This window comes from Hyperolius riggenbachi, chromosome 5, assembly GCF_040937935.1.
Source record: "Hyperolius riggenbachi isolate aHypRig1 chromosome 5, aHypRig1.pri, whole genome shotgun sequence".
NCBI lineage: Eukaryota > Metazoa > Chordata > Amphibia > Anura > Hyperoliidae > Hyperolius > Hyperolius riggenbachi.
The window spans coordinates 199,051,649-199,068,689 of NC_090650.1; the positions used below are offsets into that span (position 1 = coordinate 199,051,649).

Below are 17,041 nucleotides of genomic sequence, written 5' to 3' on the forward strand. Positions count from 1 at the left end.
GGCAACAACAGGGGCGGGATCTGTGTGAGAGTAGGGTTGGGTTAAGCTGTATTGTTGAATTATGTAACAATTTTTAACATTAATATATTTTCTTATCAGCTCCTGTCTGTTTTAAAACGGTATTTATCATTAACGAATTTCTTTATTGAGATTTTGTTATCCACCGGCGCCAATTCGTTACCCAGTCAGGCCCTTTTTTCCTGGCATCTTTTTTTCATGCACCCTTACCCTGTGTAATAACCAAACTGTAAAGAATTACTTTGTAAACAATAAAGTCAAAGTTACGTTTTTTGTTTTTTTTTCTTAGATCTGACGATTGGGGCTTTCATGTCAGATAGCGTGGTGCTGCTGAGGTGAGAAGCAATCCATTGCATGTTCTTTTATAAGGATATGTGAATATATTATTATAAGGATATATGAATATATTATTATGGAGTGAACCAGAACCTCTTTCTCATGACTGGTGCTGCTTTTTTCTTCTGTCCTGGGATTCTGAAAGACTTCTAAAGCATCTTTCTGAGGATTATGTTTCAATTGGATGCCATTGAGTAGTGTAGATTAGCATTGATTGTTTCTTATAAATGCAGCATGTACAGTATTACACGCCTGCTATGGCTTGCATTGCTATCAATGGAATTCATTTAAAAATGTGCAGTGACTGCATCAAAACTCATTGTTAATGTTTAGATCATTATTGCAAAAGCAATCAGTTTCTCTTGAAATCAGGTTTTACAGACAGTGAAATTAAGGGAATACTTTAAAATGTTCTTTTATGTAACTAAGAGTAGCTACTGAAGTATAATCCCACTTTAAGTTCATATTCCTTTTCAGTCAGGTATTTCCATTTTACTACTAATGTTACTTTTTAATAATATCTGTTGAAGAAAAAAAAATGTACATGCAAATTTCCAGTGACCCAACAAAAGAGAAGAAATTGAGCCTATCGAAGCCAGCAGCTGCTGAAAAATTAGCTGGCAGCTGATTGATGAAGCTAGAAGCATTGATAGGATATATTTAAAATACACCTAAACCAATCAATATTAAGCAGTCCCCACTTGGGGAGTGAAAACAAGTCATATAGAACCTGCTTACAGCAATTATTTCTCCCTGTTTCTAATGGAGCTCTTCCATATGTTAATTAGCCTGAAACAGTTCAACGCACACAGGGTGATGGAAATTTGCACAGCCATATACAGTGAAGTTGAAGAGAAATCGAGAGCCCAATATGGTGTAGTATGTCAAAATTGATTGGATAAATGAAACAGTGAGATGCTAATACTCACAAACACGGGTTACCACCTAGGTAACCACTCATTAGGCAGGTGAGGAGATTAGACCTGTCCTCACTCAGGATTAAGAAGTCGCTCTCTGTAGATAGGAAGAAAGGGGGTAGATCACCCCTCCACCTGGGGTGGACTCAAATATATTGGTAGGTGAACAGAGGCGCCAGAAGGATAAAAGTACATAACATTTTTTAAAAATTGCTGGGAGGAAGTGGTGGACTCGCCTCCGTTAAAGCAGACACCAAGGACTGTAAATGTATAGATATACACATTTATTGAAAATACCCCAAAGATGCAACGCGTTTCGCGGGCACAGCCCACTTCTTCAGGCAATAAGCAGGGGATAAACAACAGCAATTCAGTTATAGCAAGCAGAGCACCTCTGTGTTTGGGGTATTTTCAATAAATGTGTATATCTATACATTTACAGTCCTTGGTGTCTGCTTTAACGGAGGCGAGTCCACCACTTCCTCCCAGCAATTTTTAAAAAATTGTATGTACTTTTATCCTTCTGGCACCTCTGTTCACCTACCAATATAGCCATATACAGTGGTTTGCAAAAGTATTCGGCCCCCTTGAAGTTTTTCACATTTTGTCACATTACTGCCACAAACATGAATAAATTTTATTGGAATTCCACGTGAAAGACCAATACAAAGTGGTGTACACCTGAGAAGTGAAACGAAAATCATACATGATTCCAAACATTTTTTACAAATCAATAGCTGCAAAGTGGGGTGTGCGTAATTATTCAGCCCCCTGAGTCAACACTTTGTAGAACCACCTTTTGCTGCAATTACGGCTGACAGACTTTTAGGATATGTCTCTACCAGCTTTGCACATCTAGAGACTGAAGTCCTTGCCCATTCTTCTTTGCAAAATTGCTCCAGCTCAGTCAGATTAGATGGACAGCATTTGTGAACAGCAGTTTTCAGATCTTGCCACAAATTCTCGATTGGATTTAGATCTGGACTTTGACTGGGCCATTCTAACACATGAATATGTTTTGTTTTAAACCATTCCATTGTTGCCCTGGCTTTATGTTTAGGGTCATTGTCCTGCTGGAAGGTGAACCTCCGCCCCAGTCTCAAGTCTTTTGCAGACTCCAAGAGGTTTTCTTCCAAGATTGCCCTGTATTTGGCTCCATCCATCTTCCCATCAACTCTGACCAGCTTCCCTGTCCCTGCTGAAGAGAAGCACCCCAAGAGTATGATGCTGCCACCACCATATTTGACAGTGGAGATGGTGCATTCTGAGTGATGTGCGGTGTTGGTTTTCCGCCACACATAGCGTTTTGCATTTTGGCCAAAAAGTTCCATTTTGATCTCATCTGATCAGAGCACCTTCTTCTACATGTTTGCTGTGTCCCCACATGGCTTGTGGCAAACTGCAAACGGGACTTCTTATGCTTTTCTGTTAACAATGGCTTTCATCTTGCCACTCTTCCATAAACGCCAACTTTGTGCAGTGCATGACTAATAGTTGTCCTATGGACAGATTCCCCCACCTGAGATGTAGATCTCTGCAGCTCGTCCAGAGTCACCATGGGCCTCTTGACTGCATTTCTCCTTGTTCGGCCTGTGAGTTTAGGTAAACAGCCTTGTCTTGATAGGTTTACAGTTGTGCCATACTCCTTCCATTTCTGAATGATCGCTTGAACAGTGCTCCGTGGGATGTTCAAGGCTTTGGAAATCTTTTTGTAGCCTAAGCCTGCTTTACATTTCTCAATAACTTTATCCCTGACCCGTCTGGTGTGTTCTTTGGACTTCATGGTGTTGTTGCTCCCAATATTCTCTTAGACAACCTCTGAGGCCGTCACAGAGCAGCTGTATTTGTACTGACATTAGAATACACACAGGTGCACTCTATTTAGTCATTAGCACTCATCAGGCAATGTCTATGGGCAACTGACTGCACTCAGACCAAAGGGGGCTGAATAATTACGCACACCCCACTTTGCAGTTATTTATTTGTAAAAAATGTTTGGAATCATCTGATTTTCATTCCACTTCTCACGTGTACACCACTTTGTATTGGTCTTTCACGTGGAATTGCAATAAAATTGATTCATGTTTGTGGCAGTAATGTGACAAAATGTGAAAAACTTCAAGGGGTCCGAATACTTTTGCAAGCCACTGTAGATGCAGTGTCCTGTCTCCTACTTCTCCGTGCTATCTTCAAACTATGACAAGATAATACTGTCTGTGCTTAGGAGAAGCAGTAGGTTAGCATTACCAGAGACAGATAGGGTCAGATAACTGCCTACCAACCTGCAGAGTATGTAAATTATTCACCTGGCATTATCTAAGAAAAGAGCTTTAGCTTACTATCAAAGGTATAGTGTTGATCGCTTTAGGGCCTTTTTCCACTACCCTGCGATTTGTGATTTGATTCTGATCGCAAATCGCAAGATTTGTTTTTTGAGATTTGATTCTGAATGCAAACTGCAGCAGCTATTTCCATTAGTGCAATCCGATTGCGATGCAATTTTTGTCAAAACGCAATCGTCATCCTGCCACGTTTTGGATGCAATTGAGCTTTACTATACTGAGTATAGTAGTTCAATCGGAATCGCATGGTGGAAATTGAAACGCAATCGCATTTCATGGTGGAAAAGAGCTCTTAGGGCATTTTTCCACTACCCTGCGATTTGCGATTTGATTCTGATCGCAAATCGCAAGGTACATTAAACTAATGGAAACTGCAACAGCAATTTCCATTAGTGCGATCCGATTGCAATGCGATTTTGGTCAAAACGCGATCATCGTCCTGCCGCGTTTTGGATGCAATTGAGCTTTACTATACTGAGTATAGTAGCTCAATCGCAATCGCAATCGCATGGTGGAAATTGAAGCGCAATTGCGGTCGCAATCGCGATCACATTTCATAATGGAAAAGAGCAACTGGTTCTGTGTAAAGCATATTTGTTGACCTATGTTAGGAGACTGAGTAGTAAATTCAAGTGATGTTCTGCATCAAACAATATACACAATGTAAGGAAGGAAGTCTGTAATCACCATAGCAATCTGTCAGTGTATCAATGTTCTCTTTTTACAAGGAAATGACAACTGTGATCTGGTTATTGTGGGCAATGCACACAAATCTTTCCAGTTTGCACATTTCTGTTTAGCTTGATATACTGGTAATTGTAATCTCTTATCATAAGCTGTAGTAAGTTAGGTATAATTTTACATGTCACCATTATCTGATGGTAAAGTGGAGTGCTCTCTTACATTAGGCAGTCATGCTTTGTTGTTGTCTTTTGACGTTGATTAAAGATTACTCTTGGCCTGAAAAGTATTCCCCATGGTGTATCTTATGATTATCCATGTGCTTTTACAAATTCCATTATCACATTTAAATGCTGCTCCAAAATCGGATGCAATGAAAAGCAAGGTTAAGTTAATATCACAAGGAAAGGTTCACTAAAGGGACAGCCGAAGGAAATGTGGATTTAACTTGAATATTATCCAGTATTTACGCTGTAATTCACACCTTTACTTGACTTATTTTGGAAGCTGTATACATTAAGGAGGAACTGTAGTGAAAATAACGTAATTAACCACTTCAGCGCCACAGGGTTGTTCATTTTTTGCATCTGAGCAACTTTCACCTCCCATTTATTTGCCAATAACTTTATCACTACTCATCACAATGAATTGATCTATATCTTGTTTTTCCCGCCACCAATTAGGCTTTCTTTGGGTGATACATTTTGCTAAGAATTATTTTATTCTAACTCCAGTTTAACAGGAATATTGAAAGAAATTGAAAAAAAATCATTATTTCTCAGTTTTTGGCCATTATAGTTTGGAATTAATACATGCTACCATAATTAAAACCCATGTATTTTATTTGCCCATTTGTCCCGCTTATTACACTATTTAAATTATGTCCCTATCACAATGTATGGCGCCGATATTTTATTTGGAAATAAAGGTGCATTTTTTCAGTTTGCGTCCATCACTATTTATAAACCCATTAAAAATATTTTAATATACTCCTTTGACATGCATATTTAAAAAGTTCAGACCCTTAGGTAACTATTTATGTTTTTTTTTGTTTTTGTTTTTTTTTATTAAAAAAATTATTTGGGTAATTTTTGGTGTGGGAGGTAAGCAGCTAATTTTAAATGTAAAATGTATTTATTTAATAAAAATGGATGTGGGTGTAGTTTTACTATTTGGCCACATGATGGCCACAGTCAAAAAGTCCTGGAAGCATACGATCACACTTCCAGGAACATGAATGAGGACGGGAAACATTTTTTAACTCAGAAAAACCGCAGCCTCTTTTTGCGGGGGACTTCGATCAATGAATGGGAGCTGGGCTAACGGCCGGCGCGCGTGGCCAGCGGGAGCGCGCTCAGCCTATTAGGACGAGAATGTTCGTCCAGATAGGCTTAAGTGGTTAATAAAATAGATTTTGGATTTTATTTTTTTTTTGGTTTAGTTTTTTTACAATATTCATTTGTAAATGATTTAGTCAGTGTTTGCCCACATTAAAATCTTTCCTCTCTGTACTTTACATTCTGAAATTTATCACAGGTGGCAACATATTTAGTCCTGTCAGTTGCAGCTCTGCGGAATGTTTTTCTGAGTATTCTCAATGCTCGTGAAAATAATGTCTGGTCTCCCAGAATGCTCTGGGAGGAGTATTCTGCATAGCTAAACAGCCTAGGCTAAGCATCACTGAGAGGGTGGGGGTACATACCAATATACAGCAATATATAGATATAGGAAGTATTTTTGATGCTGAAACCAGGAAATTGCCGGAAAAGTGGTTATCCTGAATAATTTACTGCATTCTTCTATATGTCAATACAGTGCCTCTTTAAAGCAAGCAATAGAATGTACAATATAGACACTGTAACTGTTGTAAGTGCCATATGCCACAAATAATCTGTCCTTTGTCCAGTCCTCTTACAAAGAAAATCTTAGAATATGACAAAAGCATCCCCTATAATAAGTGTTAATGGAATCCTTTATTATGCTTGCCATTTTCTAGTTGATCAACATTCTCCACCCCATTTTTATAAAAAACAAACCCCAATGCTCAATGATAACAATGGGTTGAGCTGTACTTCATCTAAACGTCATCTGCAATTAATTGTCAAGTTGTTTGTAATAAGCTAGCAATTAGAATTTACAGGCTAAACTACTTTTAAGTACATAACAGCAAAATAATACTCAGTACATTATATCCTGCATTTGTTAATAACCTATTTTAACAGAATTCTGAACAAGATGGCGCCTGAGCGGGTAGCCACGGCCACAGGGCTCCGGCTGTAACTTCTCCTTTTACCTCTTCCCTGTGGGGGCCCCCGGCCATGGATCACTGCACGAGCTCCTGCCAGCTCCCCCACACCGTTGGATCGTCGACCGGTGCTCTGGCTCTCCGGGCTGCGGCTTCCCAGCGCTGGTTGTGAGGACCGGCACCTCACGTGGGAGGTCGCAGCTGATGGCCCATGTGACGCACCGCCCCCATGGTGGATCTGGACTTCTCGGTGCTGGCTCTCCACTGGGCCCTGGGGCCCCCATTCTGCTGAGGACCTGAGTGTCGGTTCCCTCCAGGAACCGGGCTGCATCTGCCCACCGGTGGCATACCATCTGCCGCAACTGCACTGCACTGCCCTCCGTGGCTCTCCACCGCTGCCACTCCATCGCCACTGTCCGGGTCTCCTCACTACTGCTGGCTGTGCCACCGCGCAGCCTGGAGACATTTTCACCGTTCCGGCTCCTAGGACTCCGACGCACCACGTGGGAGGGTGTCCCCGGTCCCTGCAGCAACCACGCCGGCCCTCGGCCACTGCCCCGGTGTGCTGCTTCTGTCGGCATCCGCGTGACCAGCGCACAGGGAGCTCTCCACCAGACCAGGATCAGTGTCTGCCCTAACAGGCTCGATAGGCTGCTGATCCCCGCGCAGCCCTGGTCCCTAGCCTTGCCTGTAAGCAGCCCAGCATGACCTCCGCTGCCAGTGTTCCTCCATCGGAGTCTCACCTCCACCACTGCCAGAGCCTCCACAGGCACAACATAGGGCCAGAAGTTCTGCACTGCACCACCAGGCTGGCCAAAAGGTACATCATCCCCACGTGGCTGCGACCATAGGCCCAGGAGCTGCTTCACCTGATGCAGGCACTGCCGTCCACTTTCTGTGGGGCCTCCACAGAAAGCATCCAGGCCCTCCACAGACAGAGGAACTTTTTGCTGAGGCTAGCTTGGTCCACCGGCTGCCGGGCCTGCTCCAACAACCTAGTGCTACCACCGGCTGCCAGGCCCTGCTCCAGCAACCTAGTGCCGCCACCTTCCACCTGGTCCCCACGGGGTCTGCCATCTTCTACCGGTCTGCCAGGCTTAAATAATCCACCGAACTGGCACCTACTGGCACTTTACCACACAGTGCCTGAGTAGCAGCTGCAGATCCGTCACAGCCTGCCATCCGAGACGTTTAAATGGACTAGGTTGCATGGCAATCTCAGGGGGTCTTACCTTCCACTGCTTTCTTTCTCACTGTCTACTGTCGCTCCTTTTCTTCTTTTCTCCTTTTCTCTCACCACCTGCATTTCCCAAGACATGCGGTGGGGTGTCTCTTATTTGGGGGGAACCTCTTATTGGTTCCCCCAAAATAGACAATGGGGCAGCAGCAGTTCCCCCAACATACACATAATTTGGAAGCAGTTCCCCAAAATACACGAAACCTGGCAGCGGATCATCCAAAATACACGTAACACCCAAAATACATATAATCTGGCAGCAGTGGTCCCCCAAACATACACAATCTGGCAGCAGTTCCCCAAAATACACGTAATTTGGCAGCAGCCGTTCCCCTAACATACACATAATCTGGCAGCTGTTCCCCAAAATACACGCAATCTGGCAGCAGCCATTCCCCTAACATACACATAATCTGGCAGTTGTTCCCCAAAATACATAACAGCGGTTCCACAAAAATGCAGATAATCTGACGGCAGTTCCCCCAAAATAGGTACCCCCAGCATAGGTAACCAGGTCTATAGGTGTTTCCAGTATAAGTAGCCATGAGTATAGTAGTCCCCAGTATATGTAGCCAGAGGTATATGTGCCTAGTATATGTAGCCAGGGGTATATGTCCCCAGTATATGTAGCCAGGGGTATATGTGCCAGTATATGTAGCCAGGGGTATATGTGCCCAGTATATGTAGTCAGGGGTATATGTGCCCAGTATATGTAGCCAGGAGTATATGTGCCAAGTATATGTAGCCAGGGGTATATGTCCCCAGTATATGTAGCCAGGGGTATATGTGGCCAGTATATGTAGTCAGGGGTATATGTCACCAGTATATGTAGCCAGGGTTATATGTTCCCAGTATATGTAGCCAGAGGTATATGTCCCAGTATATGTAGGCAGGGGTATATGTGCCCAGTATATGTAGGCAGGGGTCTATGTGCCCAGTATATGTAGCCAGGGGTCTATGTGCCCAGTATATGTAGGCAGGGGTATATGTGCCCAGTATATGTAGCCAGGGGTATATGTGCCCAGTATATGTAGCCAGGGGTATATGTCCCCAGTATATGTAGCCAGAGGTATATGTCCCCAGTATATGAAGCCAGAGGTATATGTCCCCAGTATATGTAGGAAGGGGTATATGTGCCCAGTATATATGCCTAGAGGTATATGTCCCCAGCATATGTAGTCAGAGATATACTGTATGTCCCCAGTATATGTAGGTAGAGATGGGCTGAACCTCCGATTTTCGGTTCTGCGGAAGGTTCGGTTCGCGGAAAAGTTCGCGAACCGCAATAGATATAGGGGAGGCGAACTTGTAAAACTAGAAACACTTATGCTGGCCAGAAAAGTGATGGAAAACATGTTTCAAGGGGTCTAACACCTGTACTCCCAGGTGGCGGAGTGGGATACATGCCAAAAGTCCCGGGGAAAAATCTGGTTTTGACGCAAAGCAGCGTTTTAAGGGCAGAAATCACATTGAATGCTAAATTGCAGGCCTAAAGTGCTTTCAAACATCTTGCATCTGTATACATCAATCAGGAAGTGTAATTAGTGTACTGCTTCACACTGACACACCAAACTCACTGTGTAATGCACCGCAAACAGCTGTCTGTGTTGTGACGGCCGTGGTGGACTACTGTGCAGTGTGCACCATGGTGAGATTGCTCTTCCTGTCTGGTTAGGTAATGTCTGTCTGCCTTATCAACTTTCGATGGTTCTTTCTCTACCATTGTTAAAGCTTACATCTATTTTTTTTACATTACATTTTCTACTTGCTGTTCAGTACTTGCAACGAGAATCTATTATGGAGGGCAAGTCTGCCATTGTGACCAAGGGTAATGGCGGGGGAACCCTTCCTGGTGTGATTCCGGTCTGGAGTTGTAGCCTAACAAATGGCTACCACCACACATCCAGGCAAGGAAAGCAGCAGGCATGCCCGCCCCGAGGTAGTGACCAAAAATAACAATACGGGACTCGGGAGGACCTGCTGTTTTTGAAACAAATTCACTTTAAATCCTTTAACGAGAATCTGTTATGGCAGATAAAGATGACACCACTTTCCTTTCACCAGAATCAGTAATGGAGGGCAAGTCTGCCATCCATTCAAGTGCAAGGTATGCACTGACTGCCAGGTATAATACAATGTGCAGTCACAGATGCAGTGAAAGGTATGCAGTGACTGCAAACAGCCACTTGTGTAGTGACGGCCGTGCTGGACTGGTGCGCACCATGATGAGAGTGCAGGTGATGGTGGCTTTACAGTCCATATGGTCGCCCGGCTGATGTAGCTGAATGACAGATCAGTGACTGTCCAGCTGATCAAATTTGGTCTGACCACAATGAAACAACGACCTTATTATCTTTGGTGTGCCACCCCCACCCGAGACACTCATATAGCCGGTGGTCATTGCTTCATTGTGATACGCAAGCCCCTTCACTGCGGCAAGGTAATGATCACGAAGAGGGATGGGCACATGTACATGCCTTTTGTTTTTTTGTTGCAGCCGCTCGCAGTGCAGCCAGAAAAATTAGCCAGGCATGTACACGCACCAGAAAAATTAGTATAGCGGCCGCTGCTAGCAGCGGCCTTAAATATCTAGGAATCCGCCTAGAGTCCTGGACCCTGTTGGTGGTGACGGAGAAGGCAGTCAAGTGGGCTGCAGGCAGAGATGCCTTGTGTGGGGACTGACTTATTCTTCGGTCGGGAAGTAGCCCTCAGGGATCAATGCCTCATTCATTTTGATAAAGGTCAGTTACTGAACACTGTTGTGACTTAAGCGACTTCTCTTCTTGGTGACAATGCCTCCAGCTGCACTGAAGGTCCTTGCGGCAGGGCAAGAGAGAAGTTGGATGGCAAATTGGGACAGCTCTGGCCACAGGTCAAGCCTGCACACCAAGTAGACCAAGGGTTCATCGTCGCTGCTCGCAGTGTCTACATCCACAGTTAAGGCCAGGTGCCGGTCCAGGCTACCTGCCGGTCCAGGCCTTGGTGGAGGGTGGATCCGGAAGGGCTACGGCGAGGCGTTGGACTATTGAATGTCCGCATGTCCGACATCACCCCGAGATCGCTGGAGCGTCTTGTCCTTGCCTGCGTGGACTTGGGAGGAGGAGGATTACTGCCAGTGGTATCTTTATTGTGTTCTACTGTCACATCACCCTTAAACGCATTGTAAAGCATCATTGACAGCTTGTTCTGCAAGTGCTGCATCCTTTCCGCCTTGTGTTGAGTTGGTAACAGGTCTGCCACTTTGTGCCTGTACCGAGGGTCTAGTAGCGTGGCCACCCAGTACAGGTCATTCCCCTTGAGTTTTTTGATACGGGGGTCCCTCAACAGGCTGGACAACATGAAAGAGGCCATCTGCACAAAGTTGGATCCAGGCGTACTTTCCATCTCCTCTTGCTCTTCCTGAGTGACGTCACACAACTCCTCTTCCCCTCCCCAGCCACGAACCATAGCACGGGAACGTGGAGCAGCACAAGCCCCCTATGACGGCTGCTGCGGTTGTTCTTCTGCCGCTGCCTCTTCCTCCTCCACAGAAACACCTTCCTCATCCTCATCAGAGTCTGACTCCTCTCCTTCCCCACACGACTCCTTTTCTTCCTCCTCCTCCCCCCTCTGTGGTGCCGCAGGTGTCGAGGAAACATCTGGTTCGGATTAAAATCGCTCCCACAACTCCTCCTGCCATAACCGTTCCTGTTCACGCTCCTCCACAGCTTCATCCACCACTCTATGCACTGCACGCTCCAGGAAGTAAGCATAGGGGATCAAGTCGCTGATGGTGTCTTCAGCGCTACTCACCAGGTTGGTCACCTCCTCAAACGGCTGCATTGTCCTGCATGCATTTCGCATCAGTGTCCAGTTTTGTGGCCAGAACATCCTCATCTTCCCAAATTGCGTCCTTCTACTGTAATTGTACAGGTACTGGGTGACAGCTTTCTCCTGGTCTAGCAGGCGAGAGAACATGAGCAGGGCGGAATTCCTGCGAGTCGGGCTATCGCAAATCAGGCGTCTCACTGGCAAGTTGTTTCTCCGCTGAATGTGAATGCCGTGTAAGACCGCCTGAAATGCCCACACAACTTCCTGGCCGGCTTCAGGACGTCCTCTAAGCCTGGGTACTTTGACACAAATCTTTGCACGACCAGATTCAACACATGTGCCATGCAGGGAACATGTGTCAGCTTTCGCAAATTCAAAGCGGAAAGGAGATTGCTGCTGTTGTCACACACCACGTTGCCGATCTCCAGCTGGTGCGGGGTCAGCCATTGCTCCACCTCTTTGTTAAGAGCTGCCAGGAGAGCTGGTCCAGTGTGACTCTCCGCTTTGAGGCAAGACATGTCTAAAATGGCGTGACAACGTTGTACCTGGCATGCAGCATAGGCTCTAGGGGAGATGGGGCTGTGCAGCTGGAGAGGAGGAGATGGCAGCACCACTAGAGTTGAACTGCCACTCAGCCAAGGAGGAGGAGGAGGATGACAGCGAAGAGGATGTAGCAGGAGGAGAAGGAGAGGAGGTGGCAGGAGGCCTGCCTGCAAGCCGTGGAGGTGTCATAAATTGGTCCACTGCACAGCCACGTACTCCCTGCTTGCCTATGAGGCACTAGGTTGACCCAATGGGCTGTGTACGTAATGTAGCGGCCCTGCCCGTGCTTGGCAGACCAGGCATCCGTGGTCAGGTGCACCCTTGATCCAACGCTCTTCGCAAGAGATGACACCACTTGCCTCTCAACTGCACGGTACAGTTTGGGTATGGCCTTTTGTGAAAAATAAGTGCGGCCTGGTATCTTCCACTGCGGTGTCCCAATGGCTAAAATTTTATGGAAAGCCTCTGACTCCACCAGCTTGTATGGTAATAGCTGGCGAGCTAATAGTTCCGCCACGCCAGCTGTCAGACGCCGGGCAAGAGGGTGACTGGCCGAAATTGGCTTCTTCTGCTCAAAGACTTCCTTCACGGACACCTGGCTACTGCTGTGGGCAGAGGAGCAGGAACCACTCAAGGGCAGAGGCGGTGTGGAGGAGGGTGGCTGTGAAGGTGCAAGGGAGAAAGCGGATGAAGACGGTGCACCTGAAGGAGGAAGAGGAGAAGGAGGGTGACTTGCCTTTTGGGTGCTGCTTTTCCTCAGGTGTTCTTCCCATTGCTGTTTGTGCCTTTTCTCCAGGTGCCTTCGTAAGGCACTTGTCCCTACGTAAGTGTTGGCCTTTCCACGGCTCAATTTTTGGAGGCAGAGAGAACAGATGGCTTTGCTCCGATCTGAGGTACACACGTTAAAAAATTTCCTAACCGCTGAGCCCCCCTGGGGTGATGGCACTATGGTGGCATCAGCAGCTGACCTTGAGGGGCATGTTGGCTGGCTGTCCATAGCTGGCGATACATGGCGCCGGACACTGCCCCCAGCTGTTTCTGAGGACGAGCTCCCTCTGCGGATGTGGTGCTTGTTGTAGCGCTGGTGGCTTCAGGAGATAAGGTGTTCTGTGTTAAATACTCAACCACGTCCTCACAATTTTGGGAAGTGATGGCACGTGCCTTCTTCTGAGCACTATACTTTGGGCCAGGTCCGCACGAAATCACAGCAACACCACCTTGCACAGACCTGCCGGTGCCAGGTGGCCTTCCTCTGGGTCTGCCTCTACCTCTTCCTCTACCTTGTTTGTCCATTTTGTCCATCTCGGGGGGATGCTAGGTATATGCAGTGAGGTGGGTTCACTCAACACAAAGGTAGGTAGATGCAGTGAGGTGGGTTCACTGAACACAAAGGTAGTTAGAAGCAGTGAGGTGGGTTCACTGAACACAAAGGTAGTTATATGCAGTCAGGTGAGTTCACTCAACCCAAAGGTAGTTATATGCAGTGAGGTGGGTTCACTGAACACAAAAGGTAGTTAGATGCAGTCAGGTGAGTTCACTTAACACAACAGGTACTAGTAGGTATATGCAGTACTGGGTAGTACAATGTGCAGCTCCCTGTCACACACACAGGTAGTCACTGAATGTGCTGCTGCTGGGCTGCTGGCAGTGGCACACACACAGTATGAATTAGCAATGCTGTCTAAGCAACACAAGTGTCAGTCTGACACACAGAAAAAAAAAATCACACGAACAGGATTAGCTCTGAAAAAAGCTGTTGAATGAGGGGTGCTAATAGGCTGCTTACACACTAAGACGTTACAGGCGCACGCTCCCCTCAACGCACAGCAATGTAACACAAGTGGGCTGTTCACACAGCCCACGTTGCGTTACATGTAATGCTGCACGTTCTCCGGAAAGTGCAGCATGCTACGGTGTTACAGCGGCTATAGCTGCGTTAGACTGTTTGCACATGCGCAGTGGGGGGCGGAGCGGAGGCGGGGAGAGCCAGCTACAGTAGCCGCGCACATGGCTACTTAATATTCACTGCACTGGCGGTTGCTGATTGGCCGGCGGGACCATGTGATGCGGAGTGTCTCGCTCCGCATCACGTGGTCCCGCTGGCCAATCAGCGCCACTCTGGGAGACATAATAGGAATCGAGCCGCCCAACGCGGCTCACTCTACCGTCCTCACTTGCAGCACCATACGTTGTGTTAGGTGCACGTTATGCGACCTTAACGTAGCACCTAACGCAACGTCTTGGTGTGCAAGTAGCCTAAAAGCAATAACATTCAGCCTGGAGCAAGCTAACAAGCCAAGAGCCTGACTAATCTGTCCTTAGGAGAAAAAGTCTGCAGCAGCTCGCCCTAGTCTATCTATGTGCAAGCACACGAGTGAGTGTAATGGCCGCCGGAGCCTGCCTTATATACGGGGGGTGGGGCTCCAGGGCTGAGTGTATCCGGATTGGCTACAATGTGCCTGCTGACTGTGATTTAGAGGGTCAAAGTTGACCCTCATAGTTCCAGGCGAACGCGAACCACCCAAAGTTTGCCTGGAACCGTTCCCCGGCTAACCGTTCGGCCCATCTCTATATGTAGGCAGGGGTATATGTGCCCAGTATATATAGCCAGAAGTATATGTGCCCAGTATATATAGTCAGGGGTATATGTCCCCAGTATATATAGTCAGGGGTATATGTCCCCAGTATATATAGTCAGGGGTATATGTCCCCAGTATATGTAGGCAGGGGTATATGTCCCCAGTATATGTAGGCAGGGGTATATGTGCCCAGTATATGTAGGCAGGGGTATATGTGCCCAGTATATGTAGCCAGGGGTATATGTGCCCAGTATATGTAGCCAGGGGAATATGTCCCCAGAATAGGTAGTCAGGTGTCCCCCCAGCATGAGGGGAGCAGCGCAGTGGAAGGAGAGCTGTGCGGATAGCGGGGAAGGGGGGCCATTTCCCCCCTCCTTCCCTCACCTTAGGGCTCTCCATCCCTTGCTCTCCCCTCCAGAAGTAATGTGTGGGCGGCTGGCAGCGGGCGGGACTTACCTCTTCCTCATTCAGGCGCGAGCACTCCACTGCCGCTAGTCTGGTCTGGTCTAGACCAGAGCAGTGGCACGCAGATCCGCCGCCGGAACGAGGAAGAGGTAAGTCCTGCACGCTGCCAGCCTCCCGCACATTACTTCTGGAGGGGAGAGCGAGGGATGGAGAGCCCTAAGGTGAGGAAAGGAGGGGGGAGATGGCCCCCCTTCCCCACTTTCCGCACAGCTCTCCTTCCACTGCGCTGCTCCCCTCCATACATGCCAGGGTGGACGGCGTCCACCCTCTGAAAAAAGCACATGGACGCTGTCCACCGGCGTCCATGCCCCACTCGACCCCTGCCTGACCTGGTGCATAGTGACCAGTCCAGATTCGCCGCCCATAGAGAGCTGAGGGATAATGTATTAAAAGTTACCACTCCCAGATCGATTCCTGCTTGTCCCCGAGTGCGCTTCCTTATCTTCCGCTCGGTTTTTGCTATTGTCCGCCCGCGGGTATTGAGCGGAGAATCGATCCGCGCGGTGATCGGACCTGTCGGGAAATTATCAATCGAGCCATCAGCGACTCGATTGATAAGAAGAAACGCACCGTCTATGCCCAGCATAATTGACCATGCTCCATGAATAAGTACCACCTGTTATTTGATGTCAATTGACGCAGAGAAGGTGTTTGACAGGGTCCATTAGGTTTTCTTAGAACTCACTCTGCAGCATGTTGGCCTGGGCCCCGGGATGATTCAGAGAATAATGTCTTTATATACCTCGCCAACAGCCAGAGTGAGAGTAAATGGACTCCTGTCAGGCGCCTTCAATATTTATAATGGAACTAGACAGGGTTGCCCCTTGTCTCCACTGCTTTATATACTAACCATGGAACATTTTGCGAATGCAATCAGACAAAAGCCCTCGATTATGGGGCTTCGGGTCCAGAGTGGTCACTATAAAATTTCCCTTTATGCAAACGACGTGTTTTTAATTGTCACTTCGCAGTTAATATCTTTCCCAAATATATTGCGTGAGAGTCAAACTTTTGGTGCTCTTAGTAATTTTAAAATAAATACTACTAAAACAGAAATCTTAAATATGAACCTTCCAGAACAATCACTTAGAGCAGGGCTTTTCAACCTTTCCACTAATTATACCACTTTTATTGCTTGAAAACTTTCAAGTACCACCAGTGTGCCTGCACAGTAGATTGGATGCAATCGGGCTTGGCTGTTTCTGCTGGAGCCTGAAAGGAGAGCAGCTACTGCACAAGCGCACACTGATGAGGAGAACTTTGGGGCTCCCAGCACTGGATCCCGTCTACTGAAGAGGAAGGGGAAACCTCTTCAGGATACAAAGGCCTCCCATTCCCTGAGGTAAGTACCTACCCCCCGGGGCACTTTTTTCTTACACGGTACACTTTAAGAAAAAAATGCATTTGGGAGGGGAAAAGTAGGAGGCATTGGTGGGGAAAAAAACTACAATTAGATTGCTAGCCTACATATTGTCAGTATTGGCAATCTAGAGGTAGATTACCAATATAGGTAGCCATACAAGTTCCACCCCCCCACGCACTTAACTATAGGTAGCCTGACCCCACCACCTGAGAGCTAGGTAGTGACTCACCACAAAGTTCGGACCCCCCCTTGCTCACTCCTTGCTGTGCTGCCCTGCGGAATAGTTCATACCTCAGATCATTGGTAAGCCAGCCGCAGTGAAGAGACAGCCAGGCAAGCGATGCACAGTGACGGCGTGTATACTTCAAATGAGCAGTGATGTCACTTTCTTTATCTGCGCCATCACTGTGCACCGTTGGCCTGGCCGTCTCCTCCACACTAATCTGAGGTCTGAAGTATGCTGCAGAGCAGCACAGCAAGGAGCGAGGGAGGAGGAGCCAAACTT

The 17,041-nt window shown here is 47.0% G+C and overlaps 1 protein-coding gene across 1 annotated transcript in view; it reads left to right on the forward strand.

Moving 5' to 3' along the window:
* The window catches only part of ITGA9 (integrin subunit alpha 9), a 565,489-nt gene that overhangs the window by 185,714 nt on the left and 362,734 nt on the right, over positions 1-17,041 (forward strand). The window contains exon 13 of the mRNA XM_068236571.1: positions 308-353. Within this exon, the coding sequence (XP_068092672.1) occupies positions 308-353 (46 nt within the window). The remainder of the gene's footprint in view (positions 1-307; positions 354-17,041) is intronic.